A 14,579-nucleotide genomic window follows, 5' to 3' on the forward strand; every position below is an offset into this window, starting at 1 on the left:
GCCCTCAAACTGCTCAACGTCTACAGAGGGAGACAGCGCCCTGATGACTTCCTAGGAGGCAAATGGGGGCCCCAGAGTGAGCACCGGGGACAGTAGGAGCCGAGTGGAGGGGTACCTAACGCATACTGGGGCTCAAGGAAGACTGCGTGCAGGAGCTGACACTTGAGCTGAGACCTCCGGACAAGCAGGGGGAGCGGGGTAGCCGAGAAAACAGCGCGAAGAACGAGGCAAAGAAGCGGGAAATGGCAGGGCATGAACAAGTGGAGTTCAATATGGCTGGAGCAAACGGTCTGCTATGGATGGGTCTTTGTGGGACGTGAGGGGGAGGAGATGTTTACAAGCCCCTGGGGCAGTGAGGCAGTCAGGTCTCCACTGGAAACTGTTGCCTGCAGTAGAGGGTACAGACTGGAGCAGAGACCTTCAGCAGGGGCAGATACACAAGCCCAGGGGACAGGGGGCCGTGGCCTAGGTCATGGGTGTTTAGCTCCTTCTGAAACGGGAGACACACAGAAAGGCCACGGGACCAACTTGCCGCACATCCTTCCGGCAGCTTCTCCCCCCAGGGCTGGCCTTTGCCCGGCCCCTTGCAGCTCCATCCCGTTTACTTGTAGGCCTTTCAGCTCTGCTCTGCAGCTCACCAGGGTCAGGTTTGCTGGCAGCAGAAGAAAAGATGGGCTTGACCCCCTGCCTCGGCAGTCGCGGGGCTCGCCCTCCTCTCTCTCGCCTTCCACCTCACTGCCCCGTTCTCCTCCCGTTCCCCTCAGGCCTGGGGGCCCTGGGCGAGGGTCTGCCCAGTCATGCCAGCACCCAGACAGGCAGCAGAGTCAAGGGGAAAGTGCTGAGCACCGAGGCTCTGGAGCCTCACCAAACTGGCTTCCCAGGCCAGCTCTTCCACTGATTGATTAGATCTGAGCCTCTTCTCACTTTCTGCCTGTTCCACAGGGACAGCATGAGCAATCAGCTCACCGTGTTTTTGAGGGGATTACATCCTGTAATGCACATGGGGGGACCTAGCACCATGCCTGGCACACGGCTGTAGCTATAGCTTTACTGATGGAGAAGCTGGGGTCACGGGCAAACGAGTGACTTGCCCAAGCTGGTGGTTTTGTGGTCCAGGATGGCAGGGCCCAGCCTCTCCGATAGCCTGGGTGCCCAACTACTGGCCAATGAGGAAATCCACCTGCACTGGGGACCGCTATGGCTAGCTGTATCCCTTCTAGAAGCAGCCACAGCGGCAAAAGTCTGAGTAGGGCCTCTTGTCTGGTGTAAAGGCGGGCTGGGCTGATCACAGTCACCACGGGCTGCTCAGTGGGGAGCCCTGGACAGCCGGGTCCGACTGTTCCCCAGGGGCAGGGTTACCTCCACACGGGACGGTCTGACCTGTGTCAGCCTCGCACCTCTGCTGAACAGAGCCCGCCCTCGGGAAACCTGGGATGAGCGAGCCTGATCACGTCTGGTTTTAGAGCTGCCACCTCTAGCTCAGTCCTCCAGCCCGGCCCGGCGCACATGGGGCCCCGCGAGCCCAGCAGATGCCCCCAGCAGACAAGCCCTGCTAAGAGCACAAGGCCTGCTCGGTCCCTGGCAGCACTGGTGGAAGCAGGCAACAGCGTGGGGGAATCCGTGGGGATTCGTGGCCTCACGTCCGGCCACGCGACTCCCAGGGCAGAGCTGTGCTGAGTGCGCCAGCTGCCCCTTGGTGGTCCTCCACGGCCTGGACGACCATCGGCCCCTTTTGTCTACTTTTCAAAGCAGAAGCCCTTCTGAGAGGGTTCTGGGAAGCAAGGCCAAGACTCCTGGGTTCTCATAAACCTTTTAATAGCAGTAAATGAAGGAAACATTCAACAGTGAGTCCCATGGTGAGGGTTCCTTTTCATTCAAGGATCTTCAACAACAGAAACGCCTCAGACTAAAATTCAGAGTGCTAAGTACACAAATTAATGACCATTTATTTCCAAAGGTGACGGCAGAAACCACTGTGGTACAATCAAAAGGTTTTACAAAACAGAGAAAACATTACAAGATGCCCCAAGAGGCAAGCAAACTGGTAGGGGCACGGAGCACCCAAGAACCAGCTTGGCAAAAATACTCATCCTGCAGCTGTTTATGGGGATGACAAAGACCGGTTCTAAAGGGAGCCACTGCGGGGGCGGGGGCCAGGGAGGGGTGTGCCCAGCACATAGCAATCCCACCCTGGGCATGAGGAAGGATCGGGGTCGGGGCGACGACAGAGGCACTGCCAATTTCCCGGCAGAAAGAATTACAAGTCGGACTACCTTATTCTCTCTACCACAGTAACACCAATAGAAATGAAGAATTCCTCCAAATACAACACAACACTGACACTGAAAGAAAGCGGGTTTCCCAAACAACAGCTCGGCTTGAAATGACTTCTTTTGTTGTGTTTGTTTCGTGCCACGAGTAGCAAACCAGTGTACAAAAAAGTCACAAGAGCAGCAACAAGCGACTAGGTTTTCCTGAGCACAAGTGGCTCGCTCTATATACAGAAGAGGAAGGTTCGCTCCCTCTCATGGACCCTACCCACCCACCCCCAGAGGGCGGGGCAGGGTATGCAGTGAGGACGCCCCTTCCCGGTAGTCCAAGGAGCATGCGAGGGCCTGCGGGACAGACATCCTCCCTTACGCCTGGCTCCCGATTTACCAAAACCTGCACCGGTGTCTTGTCTTGTAGGGGCCACACTGGCCCTTCTCCCCTGGCCCGCCTCCCCATCTCCCCTTCAGATGACTCGGGATCAACACGTACACAGCCATGGAAGTCTTTTTTTTTTTTTTTTTGGCCAAGGGAGGGGGAGGAAGGGCCTTCTGCCAGCCTCCCCCCAACACCAGCGCGCAGAGACGTGCTGCCAACCTGCTCTCCGTGGGCAGCTGTGCCCGCTCCACTAAACACTGAAGTATCGACGAGCACTAACAGCAAAACCCCGATGGAGGCTGCAGCCGAAGGCATGATCTGAGAGCTGGACGTGAGGTACCAGATGGGAAAGGGCCCCGACGCCCCACACATCCTGGCCACGCTGCAAGCAGCTTCTGTGAATGCTGAGAAGTCCCAGGAGAAAGAGAGAAGGCTGACTTTGGGGGACAGAAGCCGTGGCTTCCTCGCAAGCTGACAGAGAACACATCACTGGGCCTCCGGGAAGAAGATGGGCCAGATCATCTTTGGTGTATAGAAGCAAATACCACGGGGAATGGAGAAGAGATGGGGGCCTACGAGCAGGCATGACCATCTGTTATTCTGAGCTGATGCCTCAAGTTGGCCCGCTGAACACACTGATCTCACTGGGCCAATCCTTAGCCAAGGCTACCTGGGGGCTGGAGGGAACACTCCTTTGCCTTCCCGGGGCCATTTTAAAAGAAACTGTCCACTTCCACAAACACTCTCCCAGACACACACGGAGCTCTCACATGCTGGCAAATGGCATATGGAAACTTGGCCAGGATGGCTGGGGAAGCTCCTTGGCACTGACAGGAAAGCCCAGGGGATGTGCTGGGCAGCCCGGGCCTACCGCTGCAGAGGCCACCCTCCAAGGCAGGCCGCCGAGGGTCTGGCCAGGTAACCTCTCCGCATGGGCCTGGCCCAAGGAAAGAGTCAGGTAGAGACCAATTCAGATGCCCGCTGCTGCCCAACGCCTCCAACACGGGCCATGACTCCCTGTGCAACCCGTGGACGGGACTTGCTCTCTGTTCCTTCCCCCTACATGTTTCTGAGCCAACCTGGCCCCCAGAAGCCCTGCATCTCCCCTTCTCATCCCCCTCCCCTGGACAGGTGCACCTGCGTCTGGCCTGGCCAAGCCAGGCACATAGCTTCCACTTTCTTTCCCTCTAAGCAGCAGAAAGGTGCCAGCCAGCGTGGTGAACTTTTAGAGGCACGCCAGTGCGAGGGAAGCTCGAGCTGACTGGCACCCCGCACCAGGCCACGGAGACAGGGAGGAAGAGAGCCCCTTACCTTTTGCAAAGAGGCCAAGGGGCACTGAGGTCTTGCCTCATCAGCCACGCCTACACGCAGCCAGTGGGCGGGGCGAATCCAGCCCCTCAAGAGCTGCCTCTTCCGGAGGGCAACCCAGGGCTGAGAGGCACTAAGAAAAATTCGGCCAAACCCTCAAAGATGGCAGAAAATGAAGGTCACGCATCTTGAGGAGCTCACGGGGAGCCAGAGCATTCGGTGTTCCCCCTTCCTGCAACCCCACACCCTGGGGACTGATGACCTCACTGCCAGCATACCTCTGCAAAGGGATGGGCCCCGCCGTGGTTGCCTCCCTGGGCCTCGCCTTGCTAGGAGAGACTTCCCCATCCTGCTGCCTCCTGTAGGTCCACTTGCTAAAATTATGACCACTGAGTCACTGAAACTCAATCTAGGTCTGATACAGTAATACCTGAAATATTGAATGGGCCCAGGGCAACTGGGTTGCCTAGAGTGGGAGAGGGAGGGGGGCCCATCAGAGGAGGTCACAGAAATATCTTTTCTGTTATTAAGTCATCTATTCTTAGTAAGAGCCAACAAGGAGCCAGCAAATGGCACCACCTCCCTTCTTGAGGTCCATGTATGACTGAGGCTGCCTTGCAACAAAATGTCTCCCTTTCAGAGCACTTGAACCTCCACCCACGGGGACCTGATTTTTTGGTACCTCCCTTTCAACCCAGACGTGGGCTTTCGGGGTGGGGACCATGTGATGCCCCCCACGCTAAACAATTCAGCTCTGAGTCTGGCCACAGTGACGACACCTGGCCCTAGGGAAACAGCACTGCAGGATCTGTATCTTCCCAAACCTAGGATGCCAGTACATGCTGTAAAACCACGAAACGGATCGACAGGTGTCCCTCCAGAGACAGGCCCTAATGCAAGGATTCTCCGAACTCAAACATCCAAAAGCAAATGGACAGACGAATACACAAAACCCCAAGAGCCAAAAAACCCAACTCTAGCTCATCCTTCCCTGAAGCTGCCTTTAAAAAAGAGAGAGAGAACATTTAAGGGGCACTCAAAATTAAAATGTCATCTATTATCAACATTAAACTAAAAGCAAGCATGTGATTCAAATCACAGTTTTCTCAAGTTACCACTGCTGTTGACTAATTTCTATGCTCACTTCTGGTTGGGATATGGGTCAGTTCTCAGCTCTCAAGCAGAATTTACCCAAGGTCCTGCCTAGCATTAGTTGTGGACATTTCAACCTTGTGCACTTTGGATTTGCCAGTGCAATAGTGGAATCTAGCCCCTGGGCTGGGTAGCGCCCCACACCTCCCACCTCTGGCAGCATCCTGGAGGGAGTGGCTGGTTGGCTGCTTGCTTTGAGTCATGGGACACCAGTGGGAAGAATCTGGCCAGCTCTCTTTTGGCCATGAACTGGGAAATCCCTTGGCTCTCGGCTTGCCGCTGGTATAGAAACAAGGCCTCAGTCCCCTTATGGTGAGGGCTGTGCTGGAGAAAAAAGGGGACCCCAGCATAAGCCTGGAGGTCCCTGGCAGTGGAGGAATGAAACACAGCCCAATCTCATCGCTTCAATGCCAAAACAACTACCGTTTGTTGTTCCCTTTCTCCTCAACCAGACGTTGTTAAAGCAGCAACAAGCAGAGTGAAAGCCACTGACTACTGTCTCGCCATTTAAGGCCACGAGGAGCAGGGAGAGAGTGGCGAAGGGAAGGAGGAAACGTGCGGCCCTCAGCACTACAGCCCAGGCTCCAGGACTACCGCCCAGGCTCCAGGACTACCGCCCAGGCTCCAGGACTACCGCCCAGGCTCCAGCACTACCGCACAGGCTCCAGGACTACAGCCCAGGCTCCAGCACTACCGCCCAGGCTCCAGGACTGCCGCCCAGGCTCCAGGACTACCGCCCAGGCTCCAGCACTACCGCCCAGGCTCCAGGACTACCGCCCAGGCTCCAGCACTACCGCCCAGGCTCCAGGACTACCGCCCAGGCTCCAGCACTGCCGCCCAGGCTCCAGGACTGCCGCCCAGGCTCCAGGACTGCCGCCCAGGCTCCAGCACTACCGCCAAGGCTCCAGGACTACCGCCCAGGCTCCAGGACTACCGCCCAGGCTCCAGCACTACCGCCCAGGCTCCAGGACTACCGCCCAGGCTCCAGGACTACAGCCCACGCTCCAGGAGCCGTCCTGGGGGAAGAGCCGGGGAAGGAAGAGTGGTGGAAGAAAGGGACAGAGAGGAAGGAAAAAGAAACACACCAAACGTCCTCCTGCCCTCTCCCATGATGTCATCAAGAGCTGGGTGTCCTCCAAGTGGAGTCAGGACTTGTTTCCTCAGGGGCAGAAGAAAAAAAAACCCCAAAACAAAACAAAACAAAAAAACACAAGCACCTTCAGTCTATTTTCTTGGCTGGAAGCCGGAGCAAATCCAGCAGATATTTACACAAGGGCCCAGCCATGTATGAGAACAGGATGACCAGCTTCCCGTGGGTCATGGTCATGAGAGTCTGGTGTCCCGAGGCCCAGATGCGATACCAGGGGCCGTAGAATGGGTCTGAGATGGCCGGACACAGCATGTTGTTCAAATTCACTTCGGTGACCTGCAGGGACAAGGGAGGCAGAGTGAGCGTTCACCATCCTTAGGCTTTCTCTGGCTTCTGCCAGTTCAGCCGTGTCTACCTAATGGGGACTAGACAAGGAGGGATTGACAAATCCCCACCTGTTCATAGTGGGATCTTTCTCCCCTAGGTTTTCTGAGTGGGTCAAGGCTAGAGCCCTTTGGAGGTGACGGGGGAGGCCGTCCAGTGGAAAAGCTGGTCTGTTTTGCTCAGTCTTGCCTTCCGGTTGGGCCCAGTGCCCGTTGCCATTCCTAAGCATTTACTAGGTGCCTAGACCCGGAGGGGTGTCATGGGATAAAGGCAGTCCACGGCATGGCCCCTGCCTGCATCAAGGTGGGGTGATCGGTCTACCACGTGTGACCTCAAAGCAGACGGTGCTCACCAGCTCTTGCCCACCATGGGAACTGAGGGGTGTACAGGATGGGGGCTGAGTTCTCGGAGAAGATTTCACGAGGGCAGTGACACCTGAATGGACTCATGAAGGATGGATGGGGGTCATGGCGAGGAATGGAGTGAACGGAGCCTTTCCTTGTAGGAGGCCCAGAGGTGAGACCGAGCACGGTATGTATGGTGACATGAGCACACGGACTCCTCTGGAATTGAGGAGTCCCGGTGGAGAGCAGGTGTGAAGGTCATACTGCTCCCTCCCTAGAGCACAGGAAGCATTCATGCTATTGGCAAGGAGCTCAAACTAGCCCCTAGGCCAACCAGAGCAGAGCAACACGCCGGGATGGGGAAGACAAAATGACTGAGTGCTTCAACAAAGGCGCTGGTGACATCGGTTACACGCCCTAGTCCGGCCAGGTCCACGCGGCTAACGCTACATCAGTGCAGCTGGCACACAAAACCCGGCACGCCGCTCCAGCCTCGAGCACGGCCACGGTCCCTGCCTTCCAAAGCCCTTCAAGCACGTTCTCCTTAAAGACAAGTCCTCACCACCTCTCAGGGTCGGGGTTGCAGGCCTGTGCCGTGTCACGGAGGGTGGAGAGCGCACTGCACTCGAGAATGAGGTGACTCACCCAGAGCAGGGGCAAGGCCAGGACTTGAACTTGGGTCTCCCGACCCCGACCCCAGCCCCAGCCCCAGCCCCAGCCCCAGCCCCAAGCTCTGGCTACTCACTTCGCCACCACTAGACACACCGCCCACGCACTCAGCAACCCTGGGCTCTGGATAACTCGACTACTGAACATCCCAGAATGCCACGGGGGTCACCCGACACCACACTTTCACTGGACACACAGCTCAGGGCCCGGTAGTAGACACGGAATGGACCCAAGGTCAGAAGCCTCCCCCAGGCCCAGGGCCAGGGCTAGCATCCTGCCTCGCATGGGGTCCACAGCAAACCACTTCCCAGCGCAGCTCTCTACCTCCAATCCAAGCGGCCGTGAGTGAAGGGCCTCCTTGCCTCCCCAGGGACGAAAGAAACAGTCATTACTGAAGGATTCAGAAAACTCTTTGGAGAGGCCAAGGCTGTGGATCATAAATCAGCAGCCCAGACACAACACTCTGACAGCCTGGCCTTTGGCATCTTGTATTTTCAAAACAAAACGATACACCAGCGCCAACCAGGATTATCAAGATTTATGAAGAACGCCAAACAGAAGGGATAGAAGGGGACAGAACCAAACTTACCAGGCCCAGGATCTGCAAGACGCTGAAGTGATAAAAGAACATGAGGCCAGTCGAGAGAAGGGCCCAGCGGAAACTGCTGAGGGGCTCCGGGGTATAAGCACCTGGAGGAAAAGTGGAGACAGTGAGACAGCATGTTTGGTGACCCACTTCTCCTCCTTTGTCCCACGAGGGTGCAGGCGCTGCGGCCACAGCTACCGCCTGCTGTTTACCCCCTTCTGCTGCCCTGCCATGGCTGCTCAAGAGACAGCCCCAACCGATTAGCTGGGTACTCCTATCACCCCTTCCAAAGTCTGTTCTGCCATGTAATGCTGGGGCCATTACAAAGAGGGATTTTTTTTTTTTTTACTGTTATTATAAAAGTAATACAGTTGGCCCTCTGTATCTGCAGGTTCCACATCCATGGGTTCAACTAACCGGATCGGTCCATGGTTAGTTGAACTTGTGGATGCGGAATCCACGGATCCGGATGGCGGACTGTACTACACCGTTTTCTATAAGGGGCTTGATCAGCCTCGGATTTTGGTCCCCGCAGGGGTCCTGGAACCAGTCCCCCTCAGACAGTGAGGGATGACTGCACGTGCTCACTAAAGGAAATTTAGAAAATGTTAAAAGGTAGAAATGAGATGGAGGAAACGAAGAAAAACACCCCCAGCACTCTACTAGCTGAATGTGACCACTGCTAGCACGTGGGTGTGTCTCCTTGGTTGCTGTATGCCTTGGGAGTTTCTTTTCTTTCTTCTTTTGATTACTAATTGCAATCTTACTGTATATATAATTGTATAGCCTTCATTTCCACATTTATGTTAATCATTCCCTCATGTTTCTAAAGAGAAACGTCACTGAGGAAGTATGGCGCGGTGGTTGAGATGTTACACAGATTTGGTTTCAAACCTGGATTCTACCACTTACTGGCTGTGTGTGACCCTGGAAAAGTTGTTTCAACTCCCTGAACCTCAGCTTCCTTGTCTGTAAAATGGGGCTACTTCTGAGAGTTGTTGTGAGGAGTAAAGGAAAGAGTGTATTGAGAACTCTCAGTACGGGATCTGGTACAATCAAAGTGTTCAATGCGTGTCGGGTACTGTCGTCACCACATCGTTATCATCATTCAAGTAACTAAAGAATGTGCCATATCCAGTTGTTGTGCCATTTCCCAACCATTAGACAACTCTCTCCCCTTGGAACAGCAAGAATGATGTACTTTCCCTCTATCGTCACTCAGGAACTCCTATCCCAGTAGGCTTGGATGTATCCTAGACCGTGCAGAGCAGGGGAGTGGCTTATAGGATGCGATGGGTGCATACATCAATGGGGGTGCTCCGGAATGGAAGGAAGCTGGAACCCTCCCCCTCAAGCAAGTAGGCGGCAACGGGACATCCTGGAGTAGTGTTTTCCCAAGTCAGTCTTTCACAGATTCATCCATTCATTCACCAGTTATTAGGCACCTATTATATTCCAAGCCCTGTGCCAAACTTTGGGGATAGGAACATAAAGAAGACGGGCTCCCTGCAGCCTCAGATGCACAATCTGGCAGAGGAGGCAGGCAAGCTGCTAACAATGAGAACCGGTATGATAGGTGTGATGACCCAGGTCTGTGCCACATATTATGGGAGGACGGAACTCAGCTTGGGGGGTGGGGGGGGGAAGACTGATGATTTTTGGTGGAGGGGGCACCGAGCAGAGTCCTAAAGGACAAATGGGACTAAAAGAGGGGCCTAGGCATTCCAGAGCAGCAGCCTGCAGGAAGGCAGATATCCGTGGGAACGAGCCAATTCACAGAACTATGGGTAAGAGTTGAGACCACAGGGGACACTGTGATGGGGCAGTGAACAGGAATAGGACTCTGAGGTTGGCAGGGCTACGCTGCTCCCAGCTGGGTCAGGTAGGACCTTAGGAGCCAGGCTGAGGGCTTTGGGCTTCATCTTGTGCCACAGGGTCATGACCCCAGATGCCTCAAGCCTCAGGCAGGCAGGTAACTGGGAGCAGGGGGTTGACCAGACAACAGGGATGCTGGAGATGGGCCAACTGGAAAGCCCAGGCCCCTTCTGAAGAGGTCAGCCACCACTCAGTTCCACCCAATCATTGCCCTATGGGGACGTGGGCCTAGAGTTGCCAGTGTTTTCACTTTTGCAAGAGAAGCCAGAAATGGGAACTTTCATATGGAATTTCCTGATTTTTAAACGTTGGCAAATAATTCAAATTGTTTTAAGAACGCTCAACGGACCACACAAAACATGTCTTCTTGGATGGCTTTCAGCTCATTGGTGGCCAGCTTCGAGCTCTGCCGCAGAGCCACAGAAAGCCACAGAAAGTGGCACATTTCTCTCACTGCCACCTCAGGACCATTCAGAAAGAGGGGTCTGAAGTGGGAAAGTGATGTGATCAGACGTGTGCTTGAGAAAGATCAGCCTGGCCGGGGTGTGGGGTGTGGGCTGGAGCAGAGAGAGTCGAGGTGGGGGACTGAGATGGAGACTGCTTCAGGAACCCGATGACAGAGGAGGATGGATAGCTCTGAAGATAACGGCGGTGGCCCTGGGTTCTAGCTGGGCATCACTGGGTGGATGGTGCCATTTACTGAGATGGAGAAGAGAGGAAAAGGCAGATTTGGGACAGAAGGTGGAGAAAGGAGGCCAATTTTAGACATGTTGAAGTTGAGGTGTCCGCGAACTATCCAAGTAGAACTGTCTCTTAGGTGGCTGCCTGCACTCTGGGAAATACAGCGTGATGGGTGACAGTGTGGGCACTGGAGCCGGGCAGACACAGGTTCTCAAATCCTGGCTCTTGTTGCTTAGCGACCTCAGGGCCTTGGGCAAGCCTCAGTATCTCTTGAACTCAGTTTCACTCGTCTGCAGAATGGGGTGCCGCCGCCTACTTCACAAGGTCGTCGGGTAGATAAGATCATTTAAGCCATGATTGGAGTGCCATATCTGGGATCTAAGAAATGCTGATTATTTTCATTATTATATGAATCACAAACTCAGTGAAAAGGACGGGGCCGAGCATCCATATATAGGTTTCATCAGCACAGGACAGTAACTGAAGTCACAGGAGCATATGCAGACCGAGTGAGGAAGAAGGCCAGAGGCAGAACAAGGAACACCATGGTGGGGAGTGTAGAGGGAAGGAGAGGAGTGAGATGGGGGTGACTGAAGCCCCCCTGGGTCTTCTGGGGGAGAAGCTCAGGCTTGCTCTGTGAACAAGAGGCGGGCTCACCGCACATCTGAGTCAGAAGGCCCTTTGCAGGGATTGGACTCATCCGTCCACTTTGTAGATGGACAAACCGAGGCTGGGAGATGGGCAGTACCATAGCCGAAGTCAATAGCAGAGCACTGGGCTCTCAGACACAATGCCAAAGGACTCACTGCTCAATGCCCCCGCTGCCACTTGTCGCACACCTCCATCACACCACGTTGTACCAGCTCTTTGTCTCTCTACCCGTCTAGACGAGTGCCTCGGGTCGAGGACTGCGTGGGATTCGTTTCTGTGTTCCTAGCAGGTATCTAGCACAGAACTTGGAATGCACTTATACTGTGTGCACTTGCCTGTCTGCTGGATGAGTGGGAATTGGGTACCATGTTGTCACCCTGACTGCTGGGGACATAAAGGGGAAGAGGGCACCTGGAGGACCGACAGGTGCTTAGAGCCCTGAGCAGTTTTCCCCAGGTGTCCCTTCCCTCCAGCCTCTGCTTGGCTCCCCCTGGTGGCAGCCGGGCAGTAGTGACAGACCCCATGGGCCTGGTGGTGGCTGCAGGGGGAAAAAAGGACCAGAGGGGGAAGTATCCTCAGCCAGACTTCAGCAGCCCTCCCCCACCCTCCCCTAAAGCCCCTGAACCCTGTCCTGCCCTATATATGGGGGGAAAGGAACGCTCAGGCACTGCCAAGGGGCACATTTCTCTCACTGCCACCTCAGGACCATTCATTCTGTGTTACATCACCCGTCCCACGTCAAGACAATTAGTTCTCTGAGGGAGGGGCCATTTCTGAATCACCTCTTCACCTCCAGCACCGGATGCACGGTAGGCACTCAAAAAATCATCACTGCTTGGGAGATGAATGGGACAGGCTTTCTGGAGCATCTATAACACTATAACCCTCTGGCTCAACAATGCTACTTTGAGGACTACCGTCCAATACCTCAAACACCCGACACATGGCCCTTATTTGCACAAATATATTTACACCTGCACTACCTACTATATTGAAACACTGGAAACAAACCAATTGGGGAGATAAGTTAAGTAAACTCTGGTCCCTCAGTATTATGCAACAGTCCACTGCCATTCAGATAACAACTAGACAAACTATATACCTGTGTGGCAAAGTCCCTGGCTCGTGATGGCAAGTGTAAGTGACAGAACACCAAACAGTACATCAGTGATGGAAAATACAGCTTAGTGGTTTAAAACAAAGGTCTTGGGGTCAGACAGCCTTGGGTTTGAGTCCTGCCTCTGCCACTGCCTAGAGGGGTGACCTTGGGCAAATTGTGCCACCCCTCTAAGCCTGTTTCCTGTAGCAACGTCTATCTCTCAGGGCTGCTGAGTGGAATAAGAGATATAAAAAAAAGTAAATACAGCAGCTAGCCTGGCATACAGATGGCAGCTGCTATTTTTATCATGGCAACCACAGCCATCCAAAATCTCATAGAAGACTGGAAGATGACAAGGAATCTCATAAAGAGATGATCTTTTTCTATGAAAGGGGACTTTGTGGTTTCCTCTGCCTTTTCACTGCTGTTGGTTCTTTTCATTGCAAAGGTGATCAAATATTCAATCTCTTTGAAAAAAATAAAGAAAAAAAAGAAAGCACCATGAGAATAGATGACCCAGTCTACACAGATATATGCAAATTGTATGCAAATGCACATCATTCTTTTTTTATATACCTGGATGTGGCCCTTGGGAAAATCTCAGTGAAAAACCAGTTTTCTTTTAAGAGAAAATAGAAACTTAAGCACTTTCAGAAAAATTAAACACATAAAACTTTTTTTTACTTTAAGAAAAAAATAAATGTGACATTTTCTGCTAGCATCTTCTACCCCAGGAGGATAGAAGCATTTCAGCTCTAAAGGTAGGGGGAAACCGAGATAATAGCTTTTTCTGAAATTGATTTCTGCCAGAAGGAAGTTTTATGAGTGCTGGGAGAGACATCAACTGTGCCACCAGCAGCCAAGACCGATCCCCAGAGGCCTCTCCCAAGGGCCCTTTCTCTCATCCTCTAATCCCACTCGAGAAGGGCTTACACCGAGGAGATGAGACTGGGCAGGACGGCATCCTATTCTCCAATCTTCTTCCTGCTCCCTTCAAGTCATTCACTTTTACATATTACCCATTCACTCAACACGGACTGGCTGCACGCTGGGCAGACTCCATGCTAGAAAGTGGGGAGACGGAGGTCAAGACAGGCCCTGCCCTTCAGAACTACCCTGCAGCTTACCCGTGAGCAATGAGATGGTGTGACAAGGTAAGCGCGCTAAGTAATGGAGACACTGAGGAAGGCGAGCTGAAGAACATGACAGTTTGGGTGAGTTTTGAAGAACAAGAAGGAGATGGCAGCAGGAGCTTAAAGGAAGGAAAGGACATTCCGGGCGGCAGGGTACAGCCTGGGAAAAGGTGTGGAGGCATGAAACAGCATGCCATTTGCATGTAATCCCAAGCAGGTCTGTGTGACTGGAGCATCAAGTGGGAGGGGACACATGCCCAGAGATGAAGCTGGAGAGACCGGCTCAGGTCATGAAGAGCCTTGTCTGCCGTGCCCGGGACCTTGGCCTTTATCCTCTTCACAACGAGAAGCCATTGAGAGGTTTGAAACAGGGGAGTGCAAGGTCAGGTTTCTGTTTCAGCTAGCTCGACTGCTCTGGCAGCAGTGTGGGTGATGGACAGGAGAGGGATAAGGTTGAAGACCAGTTCGGATGCTTCTGCAGAAGTGGATGACTTGGCAATTCGTAGGACACAGAGGAGGCACCTAGGGTGACTCCCAGGTCTATGAGTTCAGTGACTGAGGGCAGTCGATTCAGGGGAGAGGAGAGTTCAGGTTGGGGGTGTGCTGACACTGAATGCCTATAGGATACCCACACGGACGTCTCCAATAGGCTGTGCAAGTCCAGGTCTAGAGCTCAGAAGAGGGAGATGTCCCAGAAACAGAGCTTGGGGTACGGATAAGATCAACACAGAAGAGTCCACAGAATGAGATTAAAGGACCAAGGACAGAGCCTGGAAAACAGCAATAGTTGCCAGGAGAAAGACAAGGTTGAAGACTGCCACGAGCCACACGTGGCAATTTACATTTAAATGGGTTAAGATGAAATAAAATTAGAAATCTGGTTCCTCAGTAGCCCATCACATCTCAAGTGTTCGATAACCACACACAGCTAGTGGCTACCATATTGGACAGGGCGGGGAAA

At 53.7% G+C, this 14,579-nt stretch overlaps 1 protein-coding gene across 4 annotated transcripts in view; it reads right to left on the reverse strand.

Annotated features, from left to right (window-relative positions):
- Positions 1 to 1,829: 1,829 nt before the first annotated feature.
- The window catches only part of TMEM164 (transmembrane protein 164), a 165,715-nt gene continuing 152,965 nt past the window's right edge, over positions 1,830 to 14,579 (reverse strand). For all 4 annotated transcript variants that reach the window (XM_081222615.1, XM_081222616.1, XM_081222612.1 and 1 more), the window contains 2 exons: positions 8,183 to 8,283; positions 1,830 to 6,532 (listed from right to left, as the gene is read on the reverse strand). In XM_081222615.1, the coding sequence (XP_081078741.1) occupies positions 6,326 to 6,532; positions 8,183 to 8,283 (308 nt within the window). In that variant the 3' untranslated portion in view covers positions 1,830 to 6,325. The remainder of the gene's footprint in view (positions 6,533 to 8,182; positions 8,284 to 14,579) is intronic.

Source organism: Mesoplodon bidens (genome assembly GCF_964165515.1).
Source record: "Mesoplodon bidens genome assembly, chromosome: X".
Lineage (NCBI taxonomy): Eukaryota > Metazoa > Chordata > Mammalia > Artiodactyla > Ziphiidae > Mesoplodon > Mesoplodon bidens.